Source organism: Oncorhynchus tshawytscha, linkage group LG04, assembly GCF_018296145.1.
Source record: "Oncorhynchus tshawytscha isolate Ot180627B linkage group LG04, Otsh_v2.0, whole genome shotgun sequence".
NCBI lineage: Eukaryota > Metazoa > Chordata > Actinopteri > Salmoniformes > Salmonidae > Oncorhynchus > Oncorhynchus tshawytscha.
Window position 1 is genome coordinate 4,311,945 of NC_056432.1, and position 23,960 is coordinate 4,335,904.

A 23,960-nucleotide genomic window follows, 5' to 3' on the forward strand; every position below is an offset into this window, starting at 1 on the left:
CCCGGTTCGATGTTCCTACTTTAGGGCAGCCTCGGATATCTCAATACCGCCACCCTATTGTTGTAAAATCGGCATTTTTTATGTTCGAACAAGACGTACCTTTCCAAAACCTGGAACGACAAGATAATACTTAAGATCACGAAATAGCAAGTATAGGAATACGACATTAATTGCGACATATTTGGGACCATTTTCCGGAGCCTGGATGCTTTCATAGCTGACATTTCATTCGGGATTTAGACCGAAAATATTTTCTTATCTTTGAACATTTTTACATACAACCACCAAACCTTTAATTCCTGCAGGAATAGGTTTACGAAGAAACATTGTAGCCTACCCCGTCTAAACGGTAAGTCGTTTCTAGAGATGCAAAACAATCCGATATAACAGGTGCTTATGTATATTTTACATCTCCTGTTTAGGGGTAGATCATCTTTACAATTGTAGATAGATTGTAGATTCCATCAAAGTAATTGTCTGCATCATTTCCAATTCTCCATATATTTTTCTGTATATATATATATATATACAAAACATTACACATTCATACATACGTACACACATATACATGTAAAATACATATTTATTTATATATATATGTATCACACACATCTTTTTTAATATATTTTCCTTTATTATTTTCCACAAACCCTACCGGCCCTTCCCTAATTGGAGTAAACTAATGAACAACAATACTTAGCTTTCTACTTCCAGCTTATACATACAATATACGTTTTACGGACACAATCTATTTTACATTAGTTATCTTTTGTTTGTTTTTACTCCCATCCTTCAGCTACCCTCAACCCCTCCTCCCATCTATTTCAAATCAAACTTCGTGTCACAACACACCCCGAATACAACAGGTAGACCTGACTGTGAAATGCTTACTTACAAGCCCTTAACCATGCTTTTCGACCTGTCCCCAAATTGTCATTGGTTCAGTTTGTTTTGATATTTTAACCTGCGTGCGGTGATTGCGTTTGGTGTAGGGGGTGAAAAGACGCGCAGACGCAGACGCGCAGACGCTTTGGGTTCCGTGTTAGGTTGGAGTCATTAAAACTAATTTTTCAAGCACTCCACAAATTTCTTGTTAACAAACTATAGTTTTGGCAAGTCGGTTAGGACATCTACTTTGTGCATGACACAAGTAATGTTTCCAACACTTGTTTACAGACAGATTATTTCACTTATAATTCACTGTATCACAATTCCAGTGGGTCAGAAGTTAACATACACTAAATTGACTGTGCCTTTAAACAGCTTGGAAAATTCTAGAAAAGTATGTCATGGCTTTAGAAGCTTCTGATAGGCTGACTGACATCATTTGAGTCAATTGGAGGTGTACCTGTGGATGTATTTCAAGAACTACCTTCAAATTCAGTGCCTCTTTGCTTGACATCATGGGAATTCAAAAGAAATCAGCCAAGACCTCAGAAAATAAATTGTAGACCTCCGCAAGTCTGGTTCATTTGGAAGCACACCATTCCTGACATCAATCAGGAAGTTAAAGCTTGGTCGCAAATGGTTCTTCCAAATGGACAATGACCCCAAGCAAACTTCCAAAGTTGTGGCAAAATGGCTTAAGGACAACAAAGTCAAGGTATTGGAGTGGCCATCACAAAGCCCTAACCTCAATCCCATAGAAAATCTGTGGGCAGAACTGAAAAGTGTGTACGAGCAAGGAGGCCTACAAACCTGCCTCAGTTACACCAGCTCTGTCAGGAGGAATGGGCCAAAATTCACCCACCTACTTGTGGGAAGCTTGTGGAAGGCTACCCGAAACATTTGACCGAAGTTAAACAATTTAAAGGCAATGCTACCAAAATACTATTTGAGTGTATGTAAACTTCTGACCCACTGGGGATGTAATGAAAGAAATTAAAGCTGAAATAAATCATTCTCTCTCCTATTATTCTGACATTTCACATTCTTAAAATAAAGTGAATTTTTACCAGGATTAAATGTCAGGAATTGTGAAAAACTGAGTTTAAATGTATTTGGCTAAGGTGTATGTGAATTCTGACTTCAACTGTATATACAGGGGGAACCGGTACCGAGTTAATGTGCGGGGGTACAGGTCAGTCGAGGTAATCTGTACATGTAGGTAGGAGTAAAGTGACTATGCATAGATAATAAACAGCGAGGAGCAGCAGTGTAAAAAAAAGGGGTGGTAGAAGCTGTTAAGCAGCTTGGCGTTCCGGTACCGCTTGTTGTGTGGTATAAGAGAGAAAAGTGGATGATTGGAGTCTTGGTCAATTTTTTGGGCCTTCCTCTGCACCGCCTAGTATATAGGTTGTGGAAGGATGGAAGCTTGGCCCCAGTGATATACTGGGCCGTACACACTACCCTCTGTAGCGATATTTTAGAGATTATTTCATTTTCAAATAACCGAAAGTTAGAGGTTATAATCTGAATAAAGTGAAAAAGGCCTTTCTTGAACATGGAATGAGACATTTTTACTAATCTGCTAGAGAACCAGTTCGGATTTAAGTATAACTTTTGTATGACTGATGCCTTTAGCGAGAGGTCTAATGCTTTAATATTTAATCATTTCTGCCCTCCGGATTCATATTCATTATATAAATACGGCCCTTTAATTTTGTCTGTCTTGCCGTTCGAAATAAAATGGAATATTATTTGCTCATATCATTTTAAAAAACTGGTCGCTAGGTGTAGGCAAGACCATAAGACAATAGGTAAACTGGGAAATGACTAAAGAGTTAATCAGGGTAAACTGGGATATGACTAAAGAGTTAATCAGGGTAAAGTGGGATACGACTAAAGAGTTAATCAGGGTAAACTGGGATATGACTAAAGAGTTAATCAGGGTAAACTGGGATATGACTAAAGAGTTAATCAGGGTGATTTTTCAACAAATAGACAGGTATTTCCCTTTCCATGGTAGCAAAATCGTATCTATATTTGCTAACTTTATATAAAAATGTATTGTAGTGAAAAATCATTTGTTTATTTTTGGGATATGTATACTGAGCATGTCCACATCACCGTCAGACTATTTTATTGGTTGACTACACGGTAATGTAAAAGTTGTAGATTTGAGTAATAATAAGTAATAAATAAGTAATAAGTAAATAAATAAGTAATTATTAAGTAAGAATAATCCAATAAGTAATTTGGATATAATCCAGAGAGGTTAGAAAAAGTGTCTAGATTATCATTATTATTATTATTGTTATTATTATTATTATTATTGTTATTATTATAATTAATATTATTATTATTAATATTATTATTATTACTATTATTATTATTACTATTATTATTACTATCATTATTATTATTATCATTATTATTATTATTATTGCTATTATTACTATTATTATTATTTTTTTTTATTTTTTTTTATTTTTTATTATTATTACTATTATTATTATTATTATTAATTTTATTTTATTATTATTATTACTATTATTATTATTATTATTATTACTATTATTAATACTATTATTAATATTATTATTAATTTTATTATTATTTTTATTTATTTTTTATTATTATTATTATTACTATTATTATTATTAATATTATATATCTATATATATATCTATATCTATATATTATTATTATTATTACTATTATTATTATTATTATTATTATTATATATTTTATTATTTATTATTACTATTATTATTATTATTATTACTATATTTATTTTTATTATTTATTTTTATTATTACTAGTTTATAAAACATGAATCAATCAATGCACAATGACACCTTTGTTTTTAAATATTTATGTATATATATTCTGGTCGTACTTTACAAAAGCCTTTTCAAAGTAAGCTATGAATACCAGGCCTGGTTTCCCAGATTTTTCATAGTGTTCCATTGTTTCCAGTACTTGTCTTATATTATCTCCAATGTATCGTCCATGTAAAAAAAAACTTGTCTGATTTGGATGAATAATATCCAACAATACCTTTTTAATTCTGTGCGCTATTTTATTTTTTATTTTATTTCACCTTTATTTAACCAGGTAGGCCAGTTGAGAACAAGTTCTCATTTACAACTGCTACCTGGCCAAGATAAAGCAAAGCAGTGCGACAAAAACAACAACACAGAGTTACACATGGAATAAACAAACATACAGTCACAATAGAAAAATCGATGTACAGTGTGCATGCATTTTGCTAGAATTTTTGCATCACAACACTGAAGTGTAAGGGGACTGGATCTTTATATTTACCACTTGGATCCTGTTTCAGTAATAATGAAATCAGTCCTTCTTGTTGATATTGGATAATCTACCATTTATATAGGAGTGGTTAAAACATGCTAATAATGGTCCTTTGAGTACAGTAAAAATGGTTTGGTATACTTCCACTGGTATACCATTCAGCCCTGGAGTTTGGTATACCTCCACTGGTATGCCATCCAGCCCTGGAGTTTGGTATACCTCTACTGGTATGCCATCCAGCCCTGGAGTTTGGTCTACCTCCACTGGTATGCCATCCAGCCCTGGAGTTTGGTATACCTCCACTGGTATGTCATCCAGCCCTGGAGTTTTCCCAGACTTAAAGGCCCCAATTCCATCAAGCAGTTCCTCCTCTGTAATTTACCTTCACATGAGTCTTTCTGTTCAGATGTTCATTTGGCATTATTAATAGAAAAAACATCCATACAATTATCTTCTGTTAGAGGAGATGGAGGAGACTGAAACCAAAACATGCTTAAAGTACTTTACTTCCTCTTTCTAAATATCATTTGGTGAATCATGCGTGACTCCATCATTTGTAACAAGTTTCAGTAAATTATTTTTGGTAGCATTTCTATGTCGAAGATTCAAAAATTATTTGGTGCATTCATTGGTAGTCCTTCCATTTCATTTGATAATATGGACTCTTTTGACCTAAATTGCTTTTGGTTTAGAGTACTGAATTGTATGGCCTCTAAAAGCACATTTTAAAAGTGTCCCATACAATAACGGGCTCTGCTGTACCTATGTTATGTCGGAAAAAGTCAGTCAATTCTTCTGTCCTAGTTAAAAACAAGTTGTCATCCAATAGGCTTTGATTAAATTGCCAATATCCTTGCCCACTTGGAAATTCTGTAGTAATGCCTCTTCGTCAACCTTCCAGTAGAAGTTGTAGCAATAGCAATTGAGCATGGAGTTCATTTCCATATGCCGCTCTAGCTTCAGCACCTGGTAATGCCTGGTCTATCTTCAGCACCTGGTAATGCCTGGTCTAGCTTCAGCACCTGGTAATGCCTGGTCTAGCTTCAGCACCTGGTAATGCCTGGTCTATCTTCAGCACCTGGTAATGCCTGGTCTAGCTTCAGCACCTGGTAATGCCTGGTCCAGCGTCAGTACTCAGCACCTGGTAATGCCTGGTCCAGTTCAGTACTCAGCACCTGGTAATGCCTGGTCTAGCTTCAGCACCTGGTAATGCCTGGTCTAGCTTCAGCACTCAGCACCTGGTAATGCCTGGTCCAGCCTGGTCTACTCAGCACCTGGTAATGCCTGGTCAGCACCTGGTAATGCCTGGTCTACTTCAGCACCTGGTAATGCCTGGTCTAGCTTCAGCACCTGGTAATGCCTGGTCTAGCTTCAGCACCTGGTAATGCCTGGTCTAGCGTCAGTACTCAGCACCTGGTAATGCTTGGTCTAGCTTCAGCACTCAGCACCTGGTAATGCCTGGTCCAGTGTCAGTACTCAGCACTTTGTGATGCCTGGTCCAGCGTCAGTACTCAGCACCTGGTAATGCCTGGTCCAGTGTCAGTACTCAGCACATGGTAATGCCTGGTCTAGCTTCAGCACCTGGTAATGCCTGGTCTAGCTTCAGCACCTGGTAATGCCTGGTCAGTACTCAGCACTTTGTGATGCCTGGTCCAGCACCTGGTAATGCCAGTCACCCAGCACCTGGTAATGCCTGGTCTAGCTTCAGCACTCAGCCACTGGTAATGCCTGGTCTAGCTTCAGCACCTGGTAATGCCTGGTCTATCTTCAGCCTGGTAATGCCTGGTCTAGCTTCAGCACCTGGTAATGCCTTCAGCACTCAGCACCTGGTAATGCCTGGTCTAGCTTCAGCACTCAGCCACTGGTAATGCCTGGTCTAGCTTCAGCACTCAGCACATGGTAATGCCTGGTCTAGCTTCAGCACTCAGCCACTGGTAATGCCTGGTCTAGCTTCAGCACTCAGCACCTGGTAATGCCTGGTCTAGCTTCAGCACTCAGCCACTGGTAATGCCTGGTCTAGCTTCAGCACTCAGCACCTGGTAATGCCTGGTCTAGCTTCAGCACCTGGTAATTCCTGGTCTAGCTTCAGCACTCAGCACATGGTCAGCACTATGGTATTATGTTGCATTAAAATACCGTATTTAGCATAAAAACTTTATTGGCTTGAAAGGTTTGTTGCCATGGTTGCCAAAGCCATGTGTAGGAAGTAATACAAAAATGAACAATATGTTTAAGCAACTGTCAATGCAACAAAAAATACATCCCAGCGTGGACCTTTTCTTTTTTTGTATTTAGTTGCTATGACAATCTGAAGATAGACAAGCTCTGGTCCAGGGCACCTTGACCCAGATCTAGCCTACAGATAACCTATCATAGGGGAATGGAACATGGAATTTTGCACTGTCAGAACTAATTGCATGGTAGAATGTTGGAACAGGAAACTTACCAGTCTGCCTCAGCTTATTGGAGCAGCCAGGGTTCTTCAACTTCAGTCCTGGAGAGCTTGAGGTGCATGTTTACCAGTCTGCCTCAGCTTATTGGAGCAGCCAGGGTTCTTCAACTTCAGTCCTGGAGAGCTTGAGGTGCATGTTTACCAGTCTGCCTCAGCTTATTGGAGCAGCCAGGGTTCTTCAACTTCAGTCCTGGAGAGCTTGAGGTGCATGTTTACCAGTCTGCCTCAGCTTATTGGAGCAGCCAGGGGTCTTCAACTTCAGTCCTGGAGAGCTTGAGGTGCATGTTTACCAGTCTGCCTCAGCTTATTGGAGCAGCCATGGGTCTTCAACTTCAGTCCTGGAGAGCTTGAGGTGCATGTTACCAGTCTGCCTCAGTTTATTGGAGCAGCCAGGGTTCTTCAACTTCAGTCCTGGAGAGCTTGAGGTGCATGTTTACCAGTCTGCCTCAGCTTATTGGAGCAGCCAGGGGTCTTCAACTTCAGTCCTGGAGAGCTTGAGGTGCATGTTTACCAGTCTGCCTCAGCTTATTGGAGCAGCCAGGGGTCTTCAACTTCAGTCCTGGAGAGCTTGAGGTGCATGTTTACCAGTCTGCCTCAGCTTATTGGAGCAGCCAGGGTTCTTCAATTTCAGTCCTGGAGAGCTTGAGGTGCATGTTTACCAGTCTGCCTCAGCTTATTGGAGCAGCCAGGGTTCTTCAACTTCAGTCCTGGAGAGCTTGAGGTGCATGTTTACCAGTCTGCCTCAACTTATTGGAGCAGCCAGGGGTCTTCAACTTCAGTCCTGGAGAGCTTGAGGTGCATGTTTACCAGTCTGCCTCAACTTATTGGAGCAGCCAGGGGTCTTCAACTTCAGTCCTGGAGAGCTTGAGGTGCATGTTTATGTTCCAATCTGGGCACCGACACACCTGCTTCAGATAATTAACTAGTTATGATCCTAGATCTGGACCTTTTGTTGTTTTGATCAGCTACGGATGATTTAGGTCTAATGTTGTAACTAACATGTTCTGTCCATCTTCCCTTTTCTCATCTAGGCACCAGTTCTAGAACCAGAACCAGTTCCAGAACCAATTCTAGAACCAGAACCAGTTCCAGAACCAGTTTCAGAGATACATCTCTTCAATTTGGATCAGTAAACATGTGAGTAGCATACTCAAAAATAACATGGAAGAGTTTATTTTCAAACCCTATTTTTCACATTTAAAAAAAAAAAAGCATTTTTTTTTGCTTGTGGGTACCTTCGTGTGTGTAGCATATTACTGTTCTCAGATTGTTTTATTCATAGATTGAATGAAATGTCTGTATACTTTATATTTGACTGTGGTTGTCTCAGCTAGCTATCTTCAGATGAAGGCACTAACTGTAAGTCACTCTGGATAAGAGCATCTACTAAATGACTAAACATGTACATGCTATTTATTTATTTTTATTTAAGTAAGCAAGTCAGTTAAGAACAAATTCTTATTCATTATGTGTTACTACTGATTTCTCTGAGAGTGAGGAGGATATATATTATTACTGTGTAAAACCTAGCTGTACTACTGATTTCTCTGAGAGTGAGGAGGATATATATTATTACTGTGTAAAACCTAGCTGTACTACTGATTTCTCTGAGAGTGAGGATGATATATATTATTACTGTGTAAAACCTAGCTGTACTACTGATTTCTCTGAGAGTGAGGATGATATATATTATTACTGTGTAAAACCTAGCTGTACTACTGATTTCTCTGAGAGTGAGGATGATATATATTATTACTGTGTAAAACCTAGCAGTACTAATGATTTATCTGAGAGTGAGGTGGATATTTAGCAGAAAACATTATTATTTATCTCTCTGAAATGAAACCATCAAGTGATATATTTTAAACGTAAACATGTCTGTTATTCAACAACCTCATACCATGATTATTAGATAATGAAAAAACACCAATCTCTTTCTTAAGTTCTTTAAACATTTACAGCTAATTTATCAACACTTCTTAATAAAATGGATATATAGCGTTTTGGAAAGAAACTCTTCATTTGCATGCTTGAATACAACTGTCCTACTATTTTACTATTTTTCAGCAGATTGCAAATTCTTCCATAATATGAAAATCATACTAAGCATTTTATTTGCATATCTACAATACCAGTGCTATGTAACGTCCTTAAGACTATTCTCAACTGTGACTTGCTGATTGCCCTTTCTCTCTCTCTCTCTTTTTCTCTCTCTCGTTCTCTCTCTCTCGCTCTCTCTCTTGCTCTCTCTCGCATTCTCTCTTTCTCTCTCTCGTTCTCTGGCTCACTCTCTCTCTCTCTCTCTCTCTTTCTCTCTCATTCTCTCTCTCTCTCTCTCTCTCTTTCTCTCTCATTCTCTCTCTCGTTCTCTCTTTCTCTCGCTCTCGCTCTCTCTCGTTCTTGCTCTCGCTCTCTTTCTCTCTCTCTCGCTCTCTTTCTCGCTCTCTCTCTCTCTCGCTCTCTCTCGCTCTCTCTCTCTCTCGCTCTCTCTCTCTTTCCTCTAGGATTGGACTGAAGTACAATGTGTCTCTACCCATGGCTGCAGGGGCCCTGTTAGTGGGCATCCCCTACTCCATCTCTCTCGTGGCCCAGTGGATGTATGGTTGGCCGAACAAGCCTGGCTATAAAAAGTACATTGAGGCGCTGAAGCCAAGGTAACATAACGTTCCATCTCTAATCTTGTCTAGGCTAATATATTGTGTGCTTTCCAAATGCCTCCCTATTTTCTATATAGTGCACTACTCTCCCAAATGGCACCCTATTCCCTATGGGCCCTGGTCTAAAGTAGTGCACCCTATTCCCTATAGACCCTGGTTTAAAGTAGTGCACCCTATTCCCTATGGGCCCTGGTCTAAAGTAGTGCACCCTATTCCCTATGGGCCCTGGTCTAAAGTAGTGCGCCCTATTCCCTATAGACCCTGGTCTAAAGTAGTGCACCCTATTCCCTATAGGTCCTGGTCTGAAGTAGTGCACCCTATTCCCTACAGGCCCTGGTCTAAAGTAGTGCACCCTATTCCCTATGGACCCTGGTCTAAAGTAGTGCACCCTATTCCCTATAGACCCTGGTCTAAAGTAGTGCACCCTATTCCCTATAGGTCCTGGTCTAAAGTAGTGCACCCTATTCCCTATGGGCCCTGGTCTAAAGTAGTGCACCCTATTCCCTATGGGCCCTGGTCTAAAGTAGTGCACCCTATTCCCTATGGGCCCTGGTCTAAAGTAGTGCACCCTATTCCCTATAGGCCCTGGTCTAAAGTAGTGCACCCTATTCCCTATAGACCCTGGTCTAAAGTAGTGCACCCTATTCCCTATGGGCCCTGGTCTAAAGTAGTGCACCCTATTCCCTATAGACCCTGGTCTAAAGTAGTGCACCCTATTCCCTATAGGCCCTGGTCTAAAGTAGTGCACCCTATTCCCTATAGACCCTGGTCTAAAGTAGTGCACCCTATTCCCTATAGGTCCTGGTCTAAAGTAGTGCACCCTATTCCCTATAGGCCCTGGTCTAAAGTAGTGCACCCTATTCCCTATGGGCCCTGGTCTAAAGTAGTGCACCCTATTCCCTATGGGCCCTGGTCTAAAGTAGTGCACCCTATTCCCTATGGGCCCTGGTCTAAAGTAGTGCACCCTATTCCCTATGGGCCCTGGTCTAAAGTAGCGCACCCTATTCCCTATGGGCCCTGGTCTAAAGTAGTGCACTCTATTCCCTATGGGCCCTGGTCTAAAGTAGTGCACCCTATTCCCTATGGGCCCTGGTCTAAAGTAGTGCACCCTATTCCCTATAGACCCTGGTCTAAAGTAGTGAACCCTATTCCCTATAGACCATGGTCTAAAGTAGTGCATCCTATTCCCTATGGGCCCTGGTCTAAAGTAGTGCACTAGGGAATAGGGTGCCATTTGGGACTCAGAACAGTTCTGAGGTTCAGATATTTATAGTCTCCATGAGTCTGGAAAGCGGGACTAATATTTATTCTTGGTTCTGAGATGAACTCTTCTCATAAAACACTGTGTTTGTGTGTGTCTGTGTCTGTCTGTCTGTCTGTTTGTCTGTGTGTGTGTGTGTGTGTGTGTGTGTGTGTGTGTCTGTGTCTGTGTCTGTGTCTGTGTGTGTCTGTGTGTGTGTGTGTGTGTGTGTGTGTGTGTGTCTGTGTCTGTGTCTGTGTCTGTGTGTGTGTGTGTGTCTGTGTGTGTGTGTGTGTGTGTGTGTGTGTGTGTGTGTGTGTGTGTGTGTGCCTTCCTCTCCCCAGGAGGATATACTGTCTGACTAGAGCTGTGCTGGAGATGCTGAAATACTTCCAGTACGGAAAACTCTACTTCCAGTGGAAGTCCTGGTACAAGCAATGTAATGAAAACCACAAGCATTATGAAAAGGTAATGTAGAAAACCACAAACAGTATGAAAAGGTATGAAAAATGTAGAAAACCACAAGCATTATGAAAAGGTAATGTAGAAAACCACAAGCATTATGAAAAGGCAATGTAGAAAACCACAAACATTATGAAAAGGTAATGTAGAAAACCACAAGCATTATGAAAAGGTCATGTAGAAAAAAACCATGTAGAAAACAATCATTATGAAAAGGTAATGTAGAAAACCACAAGCATTATGAAAAAGGAAAACCACAAGCATTATGAAAAGGTCATGTAGAAAACCACAAGCATTATGAAAAGGTAATGTAGAAAACCACAAGCATTATGAAAAGGTAATGTAGAAAACCACAAGCATTATGAAAAGGTCATGTAGAAAACCACAAGCATTATGAAAAGGTAATGTAGAAAACCACAAGCATTATGAAAAGGTAATGTAGAAAACCACAAACAGTATGAAAAGGTCATGTAGAAAACCACAAGCATTATGAAAAGGTCATGTAGAAAACCACAAGCATTATGAAAAGGCAATGTAGAAAACCACAAGCATTATGAAAAGGTAATGTAGAAAACCACAAGCATTATGAAAAGGTAATGTAGAAAACCACAAGCATTATGAAAAGGTAATGTAGAAAACAACAATCATTATGAAAAGGCAATGTAGAAAACAACAAGCATTATGAAAAGGTAATGTAGGAAACCACAAACATTATGAAAAGCTAATGTAGAAAACCAGGTTAGTTAGTCCTCCCGTGTGGCACAGGCGTCACTACAGACCCGTGACCGAGAGACCCATGAGGCGGTGCAGAATTGCCCCTGCGTCGTCTGAGTTAGGGGAGGGTTTGCCCCAGCGTCGTCCGGGTTAGGGGAGGGTTTGGCCCAGCGTCGTCCGGGTTAGCGGAGGGTTTGGCCCAGCGTCGTCCGGGTTAGGAGGGTTTGGCCCAGCGTCTTCCGGGTTAGCGGAGGGTTTGGCCCAGCGTCGTCCGGGTTAGCGGAGGGTTTGGCCCAGCGTCGTCCGGGTTAGGGGAGGGTTTGGCCCAGCATCGTCCGGGTTAGCGGAGGGTTTGGCCAGTCGTGATTCCTTTTGGCGGAACGGGCACCAGCTGGACGGTGTTTCACACATTGGTGCGGCTGGCTTCCGGGTTAAGCAAGCAGTGTGTCAAGAAGCAGTACGGCTTGGCAGGGTCGTGTTTCGGAGGACGCATGGCTCTCGACCTTTGCCTCTCCCTAGTCCGTAGGGGAGTTGCAGCGATAGGACAAGACTGTAAATACTAATTGGATGCCACGAAATTGGGGAGGAAAAGGGGTAAAATTAAAAATAAAAGATTCACTGGTATCACAAAATCAGCAAAAAAAGAAACGTCCTCTCACTGTCAACTGCGTTTATTTTCAGCAAACTTAACATGTGTAAATATTTGTATGTACATAACAAGATTCAACAACTGAGACATAAACTGAACAAGTTCCACAGACATGTGACTAACAGAAATGGAATAATGTGTCCCTGAACAAAGGGGGGGGGTCAAAATCAAAATTAAGTCAGTATCTGGTGTGGCCACCAGCTGCATTAAGTACTGCAGTGCATCTCCTCCTCATGGACTGCACCAGATTTGCCAGTTCTTCTGGGAGATATTACCCCATTCTTCCACCAAGGCACCTGCAAGTTCCCAGACATTTCTGGGGGAATGGCCCTAGCCCTCACCCTCTGATCCAACAGTTCCCAGGCGTGCTTAATGTGATTGAGATCTGGGCTCTTTGCTGGCCATGACAGAACACTGACATTCCTGTCTTGCAGGAAATCACGCACAGAATGAGCAGTATGGCTGGTGGCATTGTCATGTCAGGATGACCCTGCAGGAAGGGTACCACATGAGGGAGGAGGATGTCTTCCCTGTAACGCACAGCTTTGAGATTGCCTGCAATGACAACAAGCCCAGTCCGACGATGATGTGACACACCGCCCCAGACCATGACGGACCCTCCACCTCCAAATCGATCCCGCACCAGAGTTCAGACCTCGGTGTAAAGCTCATTCCTTCGACGATAAACGTGAATCCGACCATCATCCCTGGTGAGATAAAACCGCAACTCATCAGTAAAGAGCACTTTTTGCCAGTCCTGTCTGGTCCAGCGACGGTGGGTTTGTGCCCATAGGCGACGTTGTTGCCAGTGATGTCTAGTGAGGATCTGCCTTACAACAGGTCTACAAGCCCTCAGTCCAGCCTCTCTCAGCCTATTGTGGACAGTCTGAGCACTGATGGAGGGATTGTTCGTTCCTGGTGTTACTCGGGCAGTTGTTGGTACCATCCTGTACCTGTCCCGCAGGTGTGATGGTTGGATGTACCGATCCTGTGCAGGTGTTGTTACACGTGGTCTGCCACTGCGAGGACGATCAGCTGTCCATCCTGTCTCCCTGTAGTGTTGTCTTAGGAGTCTCACTGTATGGACATTGCAATTTATTGCCCTGGACACATCTGCAGTCCTCATGCCTCCTTGCACATTCACACAGATGAGCAGGGACCAAGAGGATCTTTTTTTGGTGTTTTTCAGAGTCAGTAGAAAGTCCTCTTTAGTGTCCTATGTTTTCATAACTGTGACCTTAGTTGCCTACCGTCTGTAAACTGTTAGTGTCTTAACGACCGTTCCACAGGTGTATGTCCAATTATTGTTTATGGTTCATTTACCCAAGCATGGGAAACAGTGTTTAAACCCTTTACAATGAAGATCTGTGAAGTTATTTGGATTTGTACTAATTTGACTAATTATCTAATTAAAGACAGGGCCCTGAAAAAGGGACGTTTCTTTTTTTGCTGAGTTTATAAATCTTTTATTCTGAGGTTTTCAAAAAATATTTTCTCCAGGAATAGTGGTAGAGGATGATTATAGTCATTTCTTTTCTGATTATGCAGAGCTGTAGTGATATTAGGAGCTGACTGTAGTGATATTAGGAGCTGACTGTGGTGATAATAGGAGCTGACTGTGGTGATAATAGGAGCTGACTGTGGTGATAATAGGAGCTGACTGTGGTGATAATAGGAGCTGACTGTAGTGATAATAGGAGCTGACTGTGGTGATATTAGGAGCTGACTGTGGTGATAATAGGAGCTGACTGTAGTGATATTAGGAGCTGACTGTAGTGATATTAGGAGCTGACTGTGGTGATAATAGGAGCTGACTGTAGTGATATTAGGAGCTGACTGTGGTGATAATAGGAGCTGAAGTGATATTAGGAGCTGACTGTAGTGATATTAGGAGCTGACTGTGGTGATATTAGGAGCTGACTGTAGTGATATTAGGAGCTGACTGTAGTGATATTAGGAGCTGACTGTGGTGATATTAGGAGCTGACTGTAGTGATATTAGGAGCTCACTGTAGTGATATTAGGAGCTGACTGTAGTGATATTAGGAGCTGACTGTAGTGATATTAGGAGCTGACTGTGGTGATAATAGGAGCTGACTGTAGTGATATTAGGAGCTGACTGTAGTGATATTAGGAGCTGACTGTGGTGATAATAGGAGCTGACTGTAGGAGTGATAGTGATATTAGGAGCTGACTGTGGTGATAATAGGAGCTGACTGTGGTGATAATAGGAGCTGACTGTGGTGATAATAGGAGCTGACTGTGGTGATAATAGGAGCTGACTGTGGTGATAATAGGAGCTGACTGTGGTGATAATAGGAGCTGACTGTGGTGATAATAGGAGCTGACTGTGGTGATAATAGGAGCTGACTGTGGTGATAATAGGAGCTGACTGTGGTGATAATAGGAGCTGACTGTGGTGATAATAGGAGCTGACTGTGGTGATAATAGGAGCTGACTGTGGTGATAATAGGAGCTGACTGTAGTGATAATAGGAGCTGACTGTGGTGATAATAGGAGCTGACTGTGGTGATAGGAGCTGACTGTAGTGATATTAGGAGCTGACTGTGGTGATAATAGGAGCTGACTGTAGTGATAATAGGAGCTGACTGTGGTGATAATAGGAGCTGACTGTGGTGATAATAGGAGCTGACTGTAGTGATATTAGGAGCTGACTGTGGTGATAATAGGAGCTGACTGTAGTGATAATAGGAGCTGCTGAGCTGACTGTGGTGATAATAGGAGCTGCTGACTGTGGTGATAATAGGAGCTGACTGTAGTGATAATGAGCTGACTGTGGTGATAATAGGAGCTGACTGTGGTGATAATAGGAGCTGACTGTGGTGATAATAGGAGCTGACTGTAGTGATAATAGGAGCTGACTGTGGTGATAATAGGAGCTGACTGTGGTGATAATAGGAGCTGACTGTGGTGATAATAGGAGCTGACTAGGAGCTGACTGTGGTGATAATAGGAGCTGACTGTGGTGATAATAGGAGCTGACTGTGGTGATAATAGGAGCTGACTGTGGTGATAATAGGAGCTGACTGTGGTGATAATAGGAGCTGACTGTGGTGATAATAGGAGCTGACTGTGGTGATAATAGGAGCTGACTGTGGTGATAATAGGAGCTGACTGTGGTGATAATAGGAGCTGACTGTGGTGATAATAGGAGCTGACTGTAGTGATAATAGGAGCTGACTGTGGTGATAATAGGAGCTGACTGTGGTGATAATAGGAGCTGACTGTGGTGATAATAGGAGCTGACTGTGGTGATAATAGGAGCTGACTGTGGTGATAATAGGAGCTGACTGTGGTGATAATAGGAGCTGACTGTGGTGATAATAGGAGCTGACTGTGGTGATAATAGGAGCTGACTGTGGTGATAATAGGAGCTGACTGTGGTGATAATAGGAGCTGACTGTGGTGATAATAGGAGCTATGTACCTCATGATAACTGAATGTGAAAGCGTCACTGCTTCTTCTTCTTCCCCCTCCTCTCGTCTTTCTTAAGGGCATCACGTTTGGTCGTCGTAGCAACCGGCTGGACTTGTACTATTCTCCCACAGTGGCCCAGCCAGGCAGTGAGCAGGTGCCCGTGGTAGTGTTTATATACGGGGGAGGCTGGGGTTCAGGGGAGAGGTCCATATACTGTCTACTGGCCATGCAGATGGCTAAGGAGCTCAGCGCAACGGTGATCTGTCCGGACTATTGCACATATCCAAAGGTAAGACTCCCTCCACGACCATAACAATAGAGCTGAAACAAAACAAAACCATTTAAAGGACACAGTCGCTGTCATATTCAGTGAGCGAGCGTACACATTGAATTTGACTTTAATCTTCTTTCCAGGGTAATGTTTTGTGTATGGTTCAAGATATCGCCGACTGTCTCGTTTGGGCGAGGGAGAACGGCCATAAGTTCAACTTTGACAAAGTAAGCGATGCAAACAAGTAGATGAATTCAGGTTTCACAATTACAGTGTAACACGCTGGTGTGTATCACAGAGGCCTATTCAAACTTATTTATTCGGCATTTTCAATTTGATACATTGACGTCAATGGGATGTTACGTTTTTATAAGGCCCTTAACTGAAGATTATTCATAAATGCAATGTTTATAGACACCCTCCTGTGTCTGTTGTCTATTCACAGGACATTATAGTGTTAAAATACCCTTTATAAGGTTAATAAACACTAACCTGTAAGTTAATACAGTAGGGCAAAAAAGTATTTAGTCAGCCACCAATTGTGCAAGTTCTCCCACTTAAAAAGATGAGAGAGGCCTGTAATTTTCATCATAGGTACACTTCAACTATGACAGACAAAATTAGAAAAAAAAATCCAGAAAATCACATTGTAGGATTTTTAATGAGTTTATTTGCAAATTATGGTGGAAAGTAAGTATTTGGTCAATAACAAAAGTTTATCTCAATACTTTGTTACATACCCTTTGTTGGCAATGACAGAGGTCAAACGTTTTCTGTAAGTCTTCACAAGGTTTTCACACACTGTTGCTGGTATTTACAGAAAACGTTTGACCTCTGTCATTGCCAACAAAGGGTATGTGCAGGATAACATTGTGTTAGTCGTTCATAAACTGTTCATTTTTAGTTTGTAAAGTGGGTAATAAACAGTTAACAGGTATTGATATCCACTATGTTGTCTGTGCAGGATAACATTGTGTTAATGGGCCACTCCGCTGGGGCCCACCTAGCAGCTCTAACCGTGCTGTTCATGGTCGAGGGACGAGACGAGCTCTTTATAGAAGCCAAGAAGCAGACAGAGATCACCATGGCAATCAGAGGAGTTACAGGTCAATATGTGGTTTATAGTTACAGGTCAATATGTGGTTTATAGATACAGGTCAATATGTGGTTTATAGTTACAGGTCAATATGTGGTTTATAGTTACAGGTCAATATGTGGTTTATAGATACAGGTCAATATGTGGTTTATAGTTACAGGTCAATATGTGGTTTATAGATACAGGTCAATATGTGGTTTATAGTTACAGGTCAATATGTGGTTTATAGATACAGGTCAATATGTGGTTTATAGTTACAGGTCAATATGTGGTTTATAGATACAGGTCAATATGTGGTTTATAGTTACAGGTCAATATGTGGTTTATAGATTTTTATTGCATAGCTTATATGTTTATAACATGGCATATATGTCTATAACATGTTTATAGATCTTTATAAACATACAATATAATCACTCAATTGACCTAATTGGATGTATAAAGTTTGTTTTATATATATATATATATATATATATATACAGGTCAATATGTGGTTTATAGATATATATATATATTTAATACACACACAGTACCAGTCAAATGTTTGGACACACCTACCCATTCAAGGGTTTTTCTTTATTTTTACTATTTTCTACATTATAGAATAATATTGAAGGCATCAAAACTATTAAATAACACATATGGAATCATCTAGTAAACAAAAATGTGTTAAGCAAATCAAAATATATTTTAGATTTTAGATTCTTCAAAGTAGCCACCCTTTGCCTTGATGACAGCTTTGTACACTCTTGGCATTTCTCTCAACCAGCTTCACCTTGGTAATCAAGCCCACTACTGTTGTGTCGTCTGCAAACTTGATGATTGAGTTGGAGGCGTACATGGCCACGCAGCCGTGGGTGAACAGGGAGTACAGGACGGGGCTGAGCGCACACCCTTGTGTGGCCCCACTGTTGAGGGTCAGCGAAGTGGAGATGTTGTTTCCTACCTTCACCACCTGAGGACGGCCCGTCAGAAAGTCCAGGACCCAATTTCACATGGCGAGGTTGAGACCCAGGGCCTCCAGCTTGATGTTGAGCTTGGAGGGTTATGTGGTGTTGAATGCTGAGCTGTAGTCAATGAACAGCACTCTTACATAGGTATTCCTCTTGTCCAGATGGAACAGGGCAGTGTGCAGTATGATGGCGATTGCGTCGTCTGTGAACCTGTTGGGGCGGTATGCAAACTAGGGTGGCCGGTAAGGTGGAGTTGATATGATCCTTGACTAGTCTCTCAAAGCACTTCAAGATGACAGAAGTGAGTGCTATGGAGCGGTAGTCATTTAGTTCAGTTATCTTAGCTTTCTTGGGAACAGGAACAATGGTGGCCATCTTGAAGAATGTGGGGACAACAGACTGGGATAGAGAGCGATTGAATATGTCCGTAAACACACCAGCCAGCTGGTTTGCGCATTCTCAGAGGACGCAGCTAGGGATGCTGTCTGGGCCGGCAGCCTTGCGAGAGTTAACACGTTTGAATGTCACGTCGGCCATGGAGAAGGAGAGGGGGGCGCAGTCCTAGTTAGCGGGCCGCGACGGTGGCACTGTTTTATCCTGAAAGCGGGCAAAGAAGGTGTTTAGTTTGTCTGGAAGCAAGACGTCGGTGTCCGTGACGTGGCTGGTTTTCTTTTTGTAGTCCTTGATTTCCTGTAGACCGTGCCAGATACATCTCCTGACGACATTTTGCTTGTAACTACACGGTTTATATTCAGCCCAGACCTCTTTCCATGGTTAAATGCTGTGTTTCGGCCTTGCCAGTTTTGTCGTGAAAGCCGCCATCCAGCCACGGATTCTGTTTTTGTGTTATGTTTATTTATTAAAACACTCCCTGAACTTGATCCCGACTCGGCACACATCGTTACACCTTGTCACAGCACGATTGTTTGGCTCAAACGCATCAAGGGAAGAAAAAAAATCCACAAATGAACTTTTCACATACCTCATGAAGCTGCTTGAGAGAATGCCAAGAGTGTTCAAAGCTGTCATCAAGGCAAAGGATGGCTACTTAGAAGAATCTCAAATATAAAATATATTTTGATTTGTTTAACACTTTTTTTGGTTACTACATGATTCCATATGTGTTATCTAATACTTCTGATGTCTTCACTATTATTCTATAGCGTTGAAAATTAAATGAAGATATATATAAATAAATTAAGATAAATTAAAGTTCCGTGACTTTTGTTTCTGACATGGTGTTTTGTTGTCTGTACAGGTTTAAGTGGAGTCTACAACATAATGGACCACTACGAGCATGAACAGATGAGAGCTGTGGAGTATGTCTCTACGATGCACAAAGCCATGAATGGACTAGAGAACTTCCCTTATTATTCACCCACACACCTACTGAAGGAATTCAGCGAGGAGCAACTGAAAAGGTATGCGGGTGTTGCAGTGTTGTACTGAAATTGACCATAAAGTTGATACTATCTCATCTGGGTTCTGATGATACTTTGTGTTTAAATTACACTGTTGAAGAACAAATAGGGGAACGGAAATATGACTTATTAGGGGAACGACAAGAGGAAATATGACTTATTAGGGGAACGTCAAGAGGAAATATGACTTATTAGGGGAACGACAAGAGGAAATATGACTTATTAGGGGAACGACAAGAGGAAATATGACTTTCTAGCATTTAGTCTACCTTTATTTGTTTTTTAGAAATCATTATTTTCGTTCTTCCCCCCATTCTGCAGAGTGGCCTTATATACAGTGCATTCAATATGGCTGACCTACTCAGGCGGTGGTGCTGTACTGTACTGTGCAGGATTACAGTGCATTCGGAAAGTATTCAGACCACTTGATTTTTTCCCCACATTTTGTTATGTTACAGACTTATTCTAAAATTGATTCAATTGTTAATTTTCTCTCATCAGTCTACACACAATACACCATAATGACAAAGCAAAAACAAGTTTTTAGAAATGGATTGAAATGGATTAAATTTATTAAAAACAAAAAACTGAAATATCACATTTACATAAATATTCAGACCCTTTACTCAGTACTTTGTTGAAGCACGTTTGCAGGGATTACAGCCTCGAGTCTTCTTGTGTATGACGCTACAAGCTTGGCACACCTGTATTTGGAGAGTTTCTCCCATTATTCTCTGCAGATCCTCTCAAGCTCTGTCAGGTTGGATGGGGAGCATTGCTGCACAGCGATTTTCAGATCTCTACCCAGAGATGTTCGATCGGGTTCAAGATGGGCACACAAGGACATTCAGAGACTTGTCCCGAAGCCACACGTGCATTGTCTTGGCTGTGTGCTTGGGGTTGTTGTGCTGTTGGAACCTTCACCCCCAGTCTGAGGTCCTGAGTGCTCTGGAGCAGGTATTCATCAAGGACCTCTCTGTACTTTGCCAGGTGGTCAGCTCTAGGAAGAGTGTTGGTGGTTCCAAACTTCTTCCATTTAAGAATGATGGAGGCCTCTGTGTTCTTGGGGACCTTCAATGTTGCAGAAATTTTTTGTTACTCTTCCCCAGATCTGTGCCTCGAAATAATCCTGTCTCAGACCTCTACAGACAATTCCTTCGACCTCATAGCTTGGTTTTTTCTCTGACATGCACAGTCAACTGTGGGAGCTTGTATAGACAAGTGTGTGTCTTTCCAAATCATATCCAATCAATTGAATTTACCACAGGTGGACTCCAATCAAGTTGTTGAAACAACTCAAGGATGATCAATGGAAACAGGATACACCTGAGCTCAAATTCGAGTCCCATAGCAAAGGGTCTGAATACTTATGTAAATAAGGTATTTGCAAAAAAATGGGTGGGTGGTGGACCCTTCTTGATACACACGGGATACTGTTGAGCGTGACAAACCAAGCAGCGGTGCATTTGTTGACACAAACTGGCACCTACGACTAAACCCCGTTCAAAGGCATATTTAGTCTTTCCCATTCACCCTCTGAATGACACACATACACAATCCATGTCTCAATTGTCTCAAGGCTTAAAAAAATCCTTATTTAACCTGTCTCCTCCCCTTCATCTACACTGATTTGAAGTGGATTTAACAAGTGATTTCAATAAGGGATCATAGCGTTCACCTGGATCCACCTGGTCAGTATATGTCATGGGAAGAGCAGGTGTTCTTAATGTTTTGTATACTCGGTGTAATATCTCAACTTTTTTCTTTTTTTCTTTCCCTGTTCTAACAGATTGCCACCTTTCTGCTTGCTGCACGGAACGAGTGACATCATAGTTCCGGTGGAATCTTCCCAGAGGTTCTCTGAGCTGCTCACCTCCCTCTCGATCAAGGTGTCCCTGTACCTCATGCCTAAAATGGACCACACCGAGATTGTCACCGATCTCATGGCGACAGACAGGCACTTCTACAACACAGTGTACAGCTGCATCAAACAGGAGTACAGCAAGTTCATAGGTCAGGTCTGTCACTGCTGAGCGTTCTTCTAGACCGGTCTTCTGCACAACAAGGAAACCAACTTAACTTCAATACATTATCCATCCATTCATTCATCTTAACTTCAATACATTATCCATTCATTCATTCATCTTAACTTCAATACATTATCCATTCATTCATTCATCTTAACTTCAATACATTATCCATTCATTCATTCATCTTAACTTCAATACATTATCCATCCATTCATTCATCTTAACTTCAATACATTATCCATCCATTAATTCATTCATCTTAACTTCAATACATTATCCATCCATTCATTCATCTTAACTTCAATACATTATCCATCCATTCATTCATCTTAACTTCAATACATTATCCATCCATTAATTCATTCATCTTAACTTCAATACATTATCCATTCATTCATTCATTCATGATGTGCCGCAATTCTTCGTTTACATCTTTTTCAGTGCATTATTATGATACCTTGAACTTACAGGATTGAACCTTTTTGACTTAAAAACATTTAGCAGTTTTATCGCTCTGTTTTAATCTCAGTAATGATTCCTCTTCTTCCTCTGGTGTTTTACTGTGTGATTGATGATAGTTCCTGCGATTGTAAACAGACTGAATGATATTTATGATAGTACCCTGATTGTAAACAGACTGAATGATATTTATGATAGTACCCTGATTGTAAACAGACTGAATGATTTGTATGATAATTCCCTGATCGTAAACAGACTGAATGATTTGTATGATAATTCCCTGATCGTAAACAGACTGAATGATATTTTAATATAATAGCTGCTGGATCTGATGAAGGAGAGATACCAGGCAAACTAAACATGCATTTGACATATTTGACCTACAGTAAGTCTGGTGTATGAGAATATTGGTTTATCTAGGATGCCTGTGAGCTATCCTAGAGGGCCCAGTATACAGTAATATCCAGACTCAGCCTTTATAGAAATATCGTTATATGACGTAGCCATGATTTCCAATGGGAGTCGTACCGTCAACGTCCACCATCAACGTCCCATCCATTTTCATGGACAGAAAAGTTTCAGATGAGTTTAACTTTTTGATTGGTCGATGGAGACGTTGGCCAATCAGACACACTCTGCACGGACCAAAATGAATCCCTTCTAACTCTGTTTCCGTTCTCCACGGATCAGTTTGGCCACGCCCTTATATAGCCAGTATTATGTGTACCATGTGGAACCCTGAATGGCCCCCTATTCCCTACTTGGTGCACTACATTTGATCAGAGTCCTATGGGCAGTGCACTACATAGGGAATAGGGTACGGTTGGGACAGAGACTGATAGCAGTTCTATTGTATATTTTCTACTGATAATCTGCTGCATTAATATGGTCAAACCAGGGCACATCAAATCAAATTTATTTATATAGCCCTTCGTACATCAGCTGATATCTCAAAGTGCTGTACAGAAACCCAGCCTATAACCCCAAACAGCAAGCAATGCAGGTGTAGAAGCACGGTGGCTAGGAAAAACTCCCTAGAAAGGCCAAAATCTAGGAAGAAACCTAGAGAGGAACCAGACTATGTGGGGTGGCCAGTCCTCTTCTGGCTGTGCCGGGTGGAGATTATAACAGAACATGGCCAAGATGTTCAAATGTTCATAAATGACTAGCATGTTCCAATAATAATAATAAGGCAGGTCAGTTGAAACTGGAGCAGCAGCACGGCCAGGTGGACTGGGGACAGCAAGGAGTCATCATGTCAGGTAGTCCTGAGGCATGGTCCTAGGGATCAGGTCCTCCGAGAGAGAGAGAAAGAGAGAATTAGAGAGAGCATACTTAAATTCACACAGGACACTGGATAGGACAGGAGAAGTACTCCAGATATAACAAACTGAACCTAGCCCCCCGACACATAAACTACTGCAGCATAAATACTGGAGGCTGAGACAGGAGGGGTCAGGAGACACTGTGGCCCCATCCGAGGACAGCCCCGGACAGGGCCAAACAGGAAGGATATAACCCCACCCACTTTGCCAAAGCACAGCCCCCACACCACTAGAGGGATATCTTCAACCACCAACTTACCATCCTGAGACAAGGCCGAGTATAGCCCACAAAGATCTCTGCCATGGCACAACCCAAGGGGGGGTGCCAACCCAGAAACATTACCTTGTTTATGGTTAACCCAGGGCACATTACATTATCTTGTTTATGGTCAACCCAGGGCACATTACATTATCCATTTTATGGTCAACCCAGGGCACATTACATTATCTCATTTATGGCCAACCAGGAGAACATTAAATTATCTTGTTTATGGTCAACCAAGAGCACATTACATTATCTTGTTTATGGTCAACCCAGGGCACGTTATCTTGTTTATGGTCAACCCATGGCACATTACATTATCTTGTTTATGG

At 41.4% G+C, this 23,960-nt stretch overlaps 1 protein-coding gene across 2 annotated transcripts; it reads left to right on the forward strand.

The window, feature by feature from the left end:
* si:dkey-193c22.1 (probable isoprenylcysteine alpha-carbonyl methylesterase ICME) lies at window positions 1-23,039 on the forward strand. Of its 2 annotated transcripts, XM_042320235.1 has the most exons (10): window positions 1-349; window positions 7,684-7,789; window positions 9,157-9,306; window positions 10,894-10,984; window positions 11,058-11,087; window positions 15,888-16,100; window positions 16,226-16,309; window positions 17,047-17,188; window positions 19,390-19,552; window positions 21,342-23,039. In XM_042320235.1, coding segments are annotated over exons 2-10 (1,119 nt in total). In that variant the 5' UTR covers window positions 1-349; window positions 7,684-7,787; the 3' UTR covers window positions 21,586-23,039. The 2 variants fall into 2 exon arrangements, with proteins under 2 accessions (XP_042176169.1, XP_042176168.1); XM_042320234.1 differs by lacking the exon at window positions 11,058-11,087 and having other exon boundaries at window positions 10,894-11,017.
* Window positions 23,040-23,960: the final 921 nt, after the last annotated feature.

Excerpts from the sequence above, each read along its gene's own strand:
- si:dkey-193c22.1 (XM_042320234.1), top strand. Across the intron at positions 17,189-19,389 it reads GGCAATCAGAGGAGTTACAG|GTTTAAGTGGAGTCTACAAC; the intron begins GTCAATATGTGG and ends TTGTCTGTACAG. Across the intron at positions 19,553-21,341 it reads AGCGAGGAGCAACTGAAAAG|ATTGCCACCTTTCTGCTTGC; the intron begins GTATGCGGGTGT and ends CTGTTCTAACAG.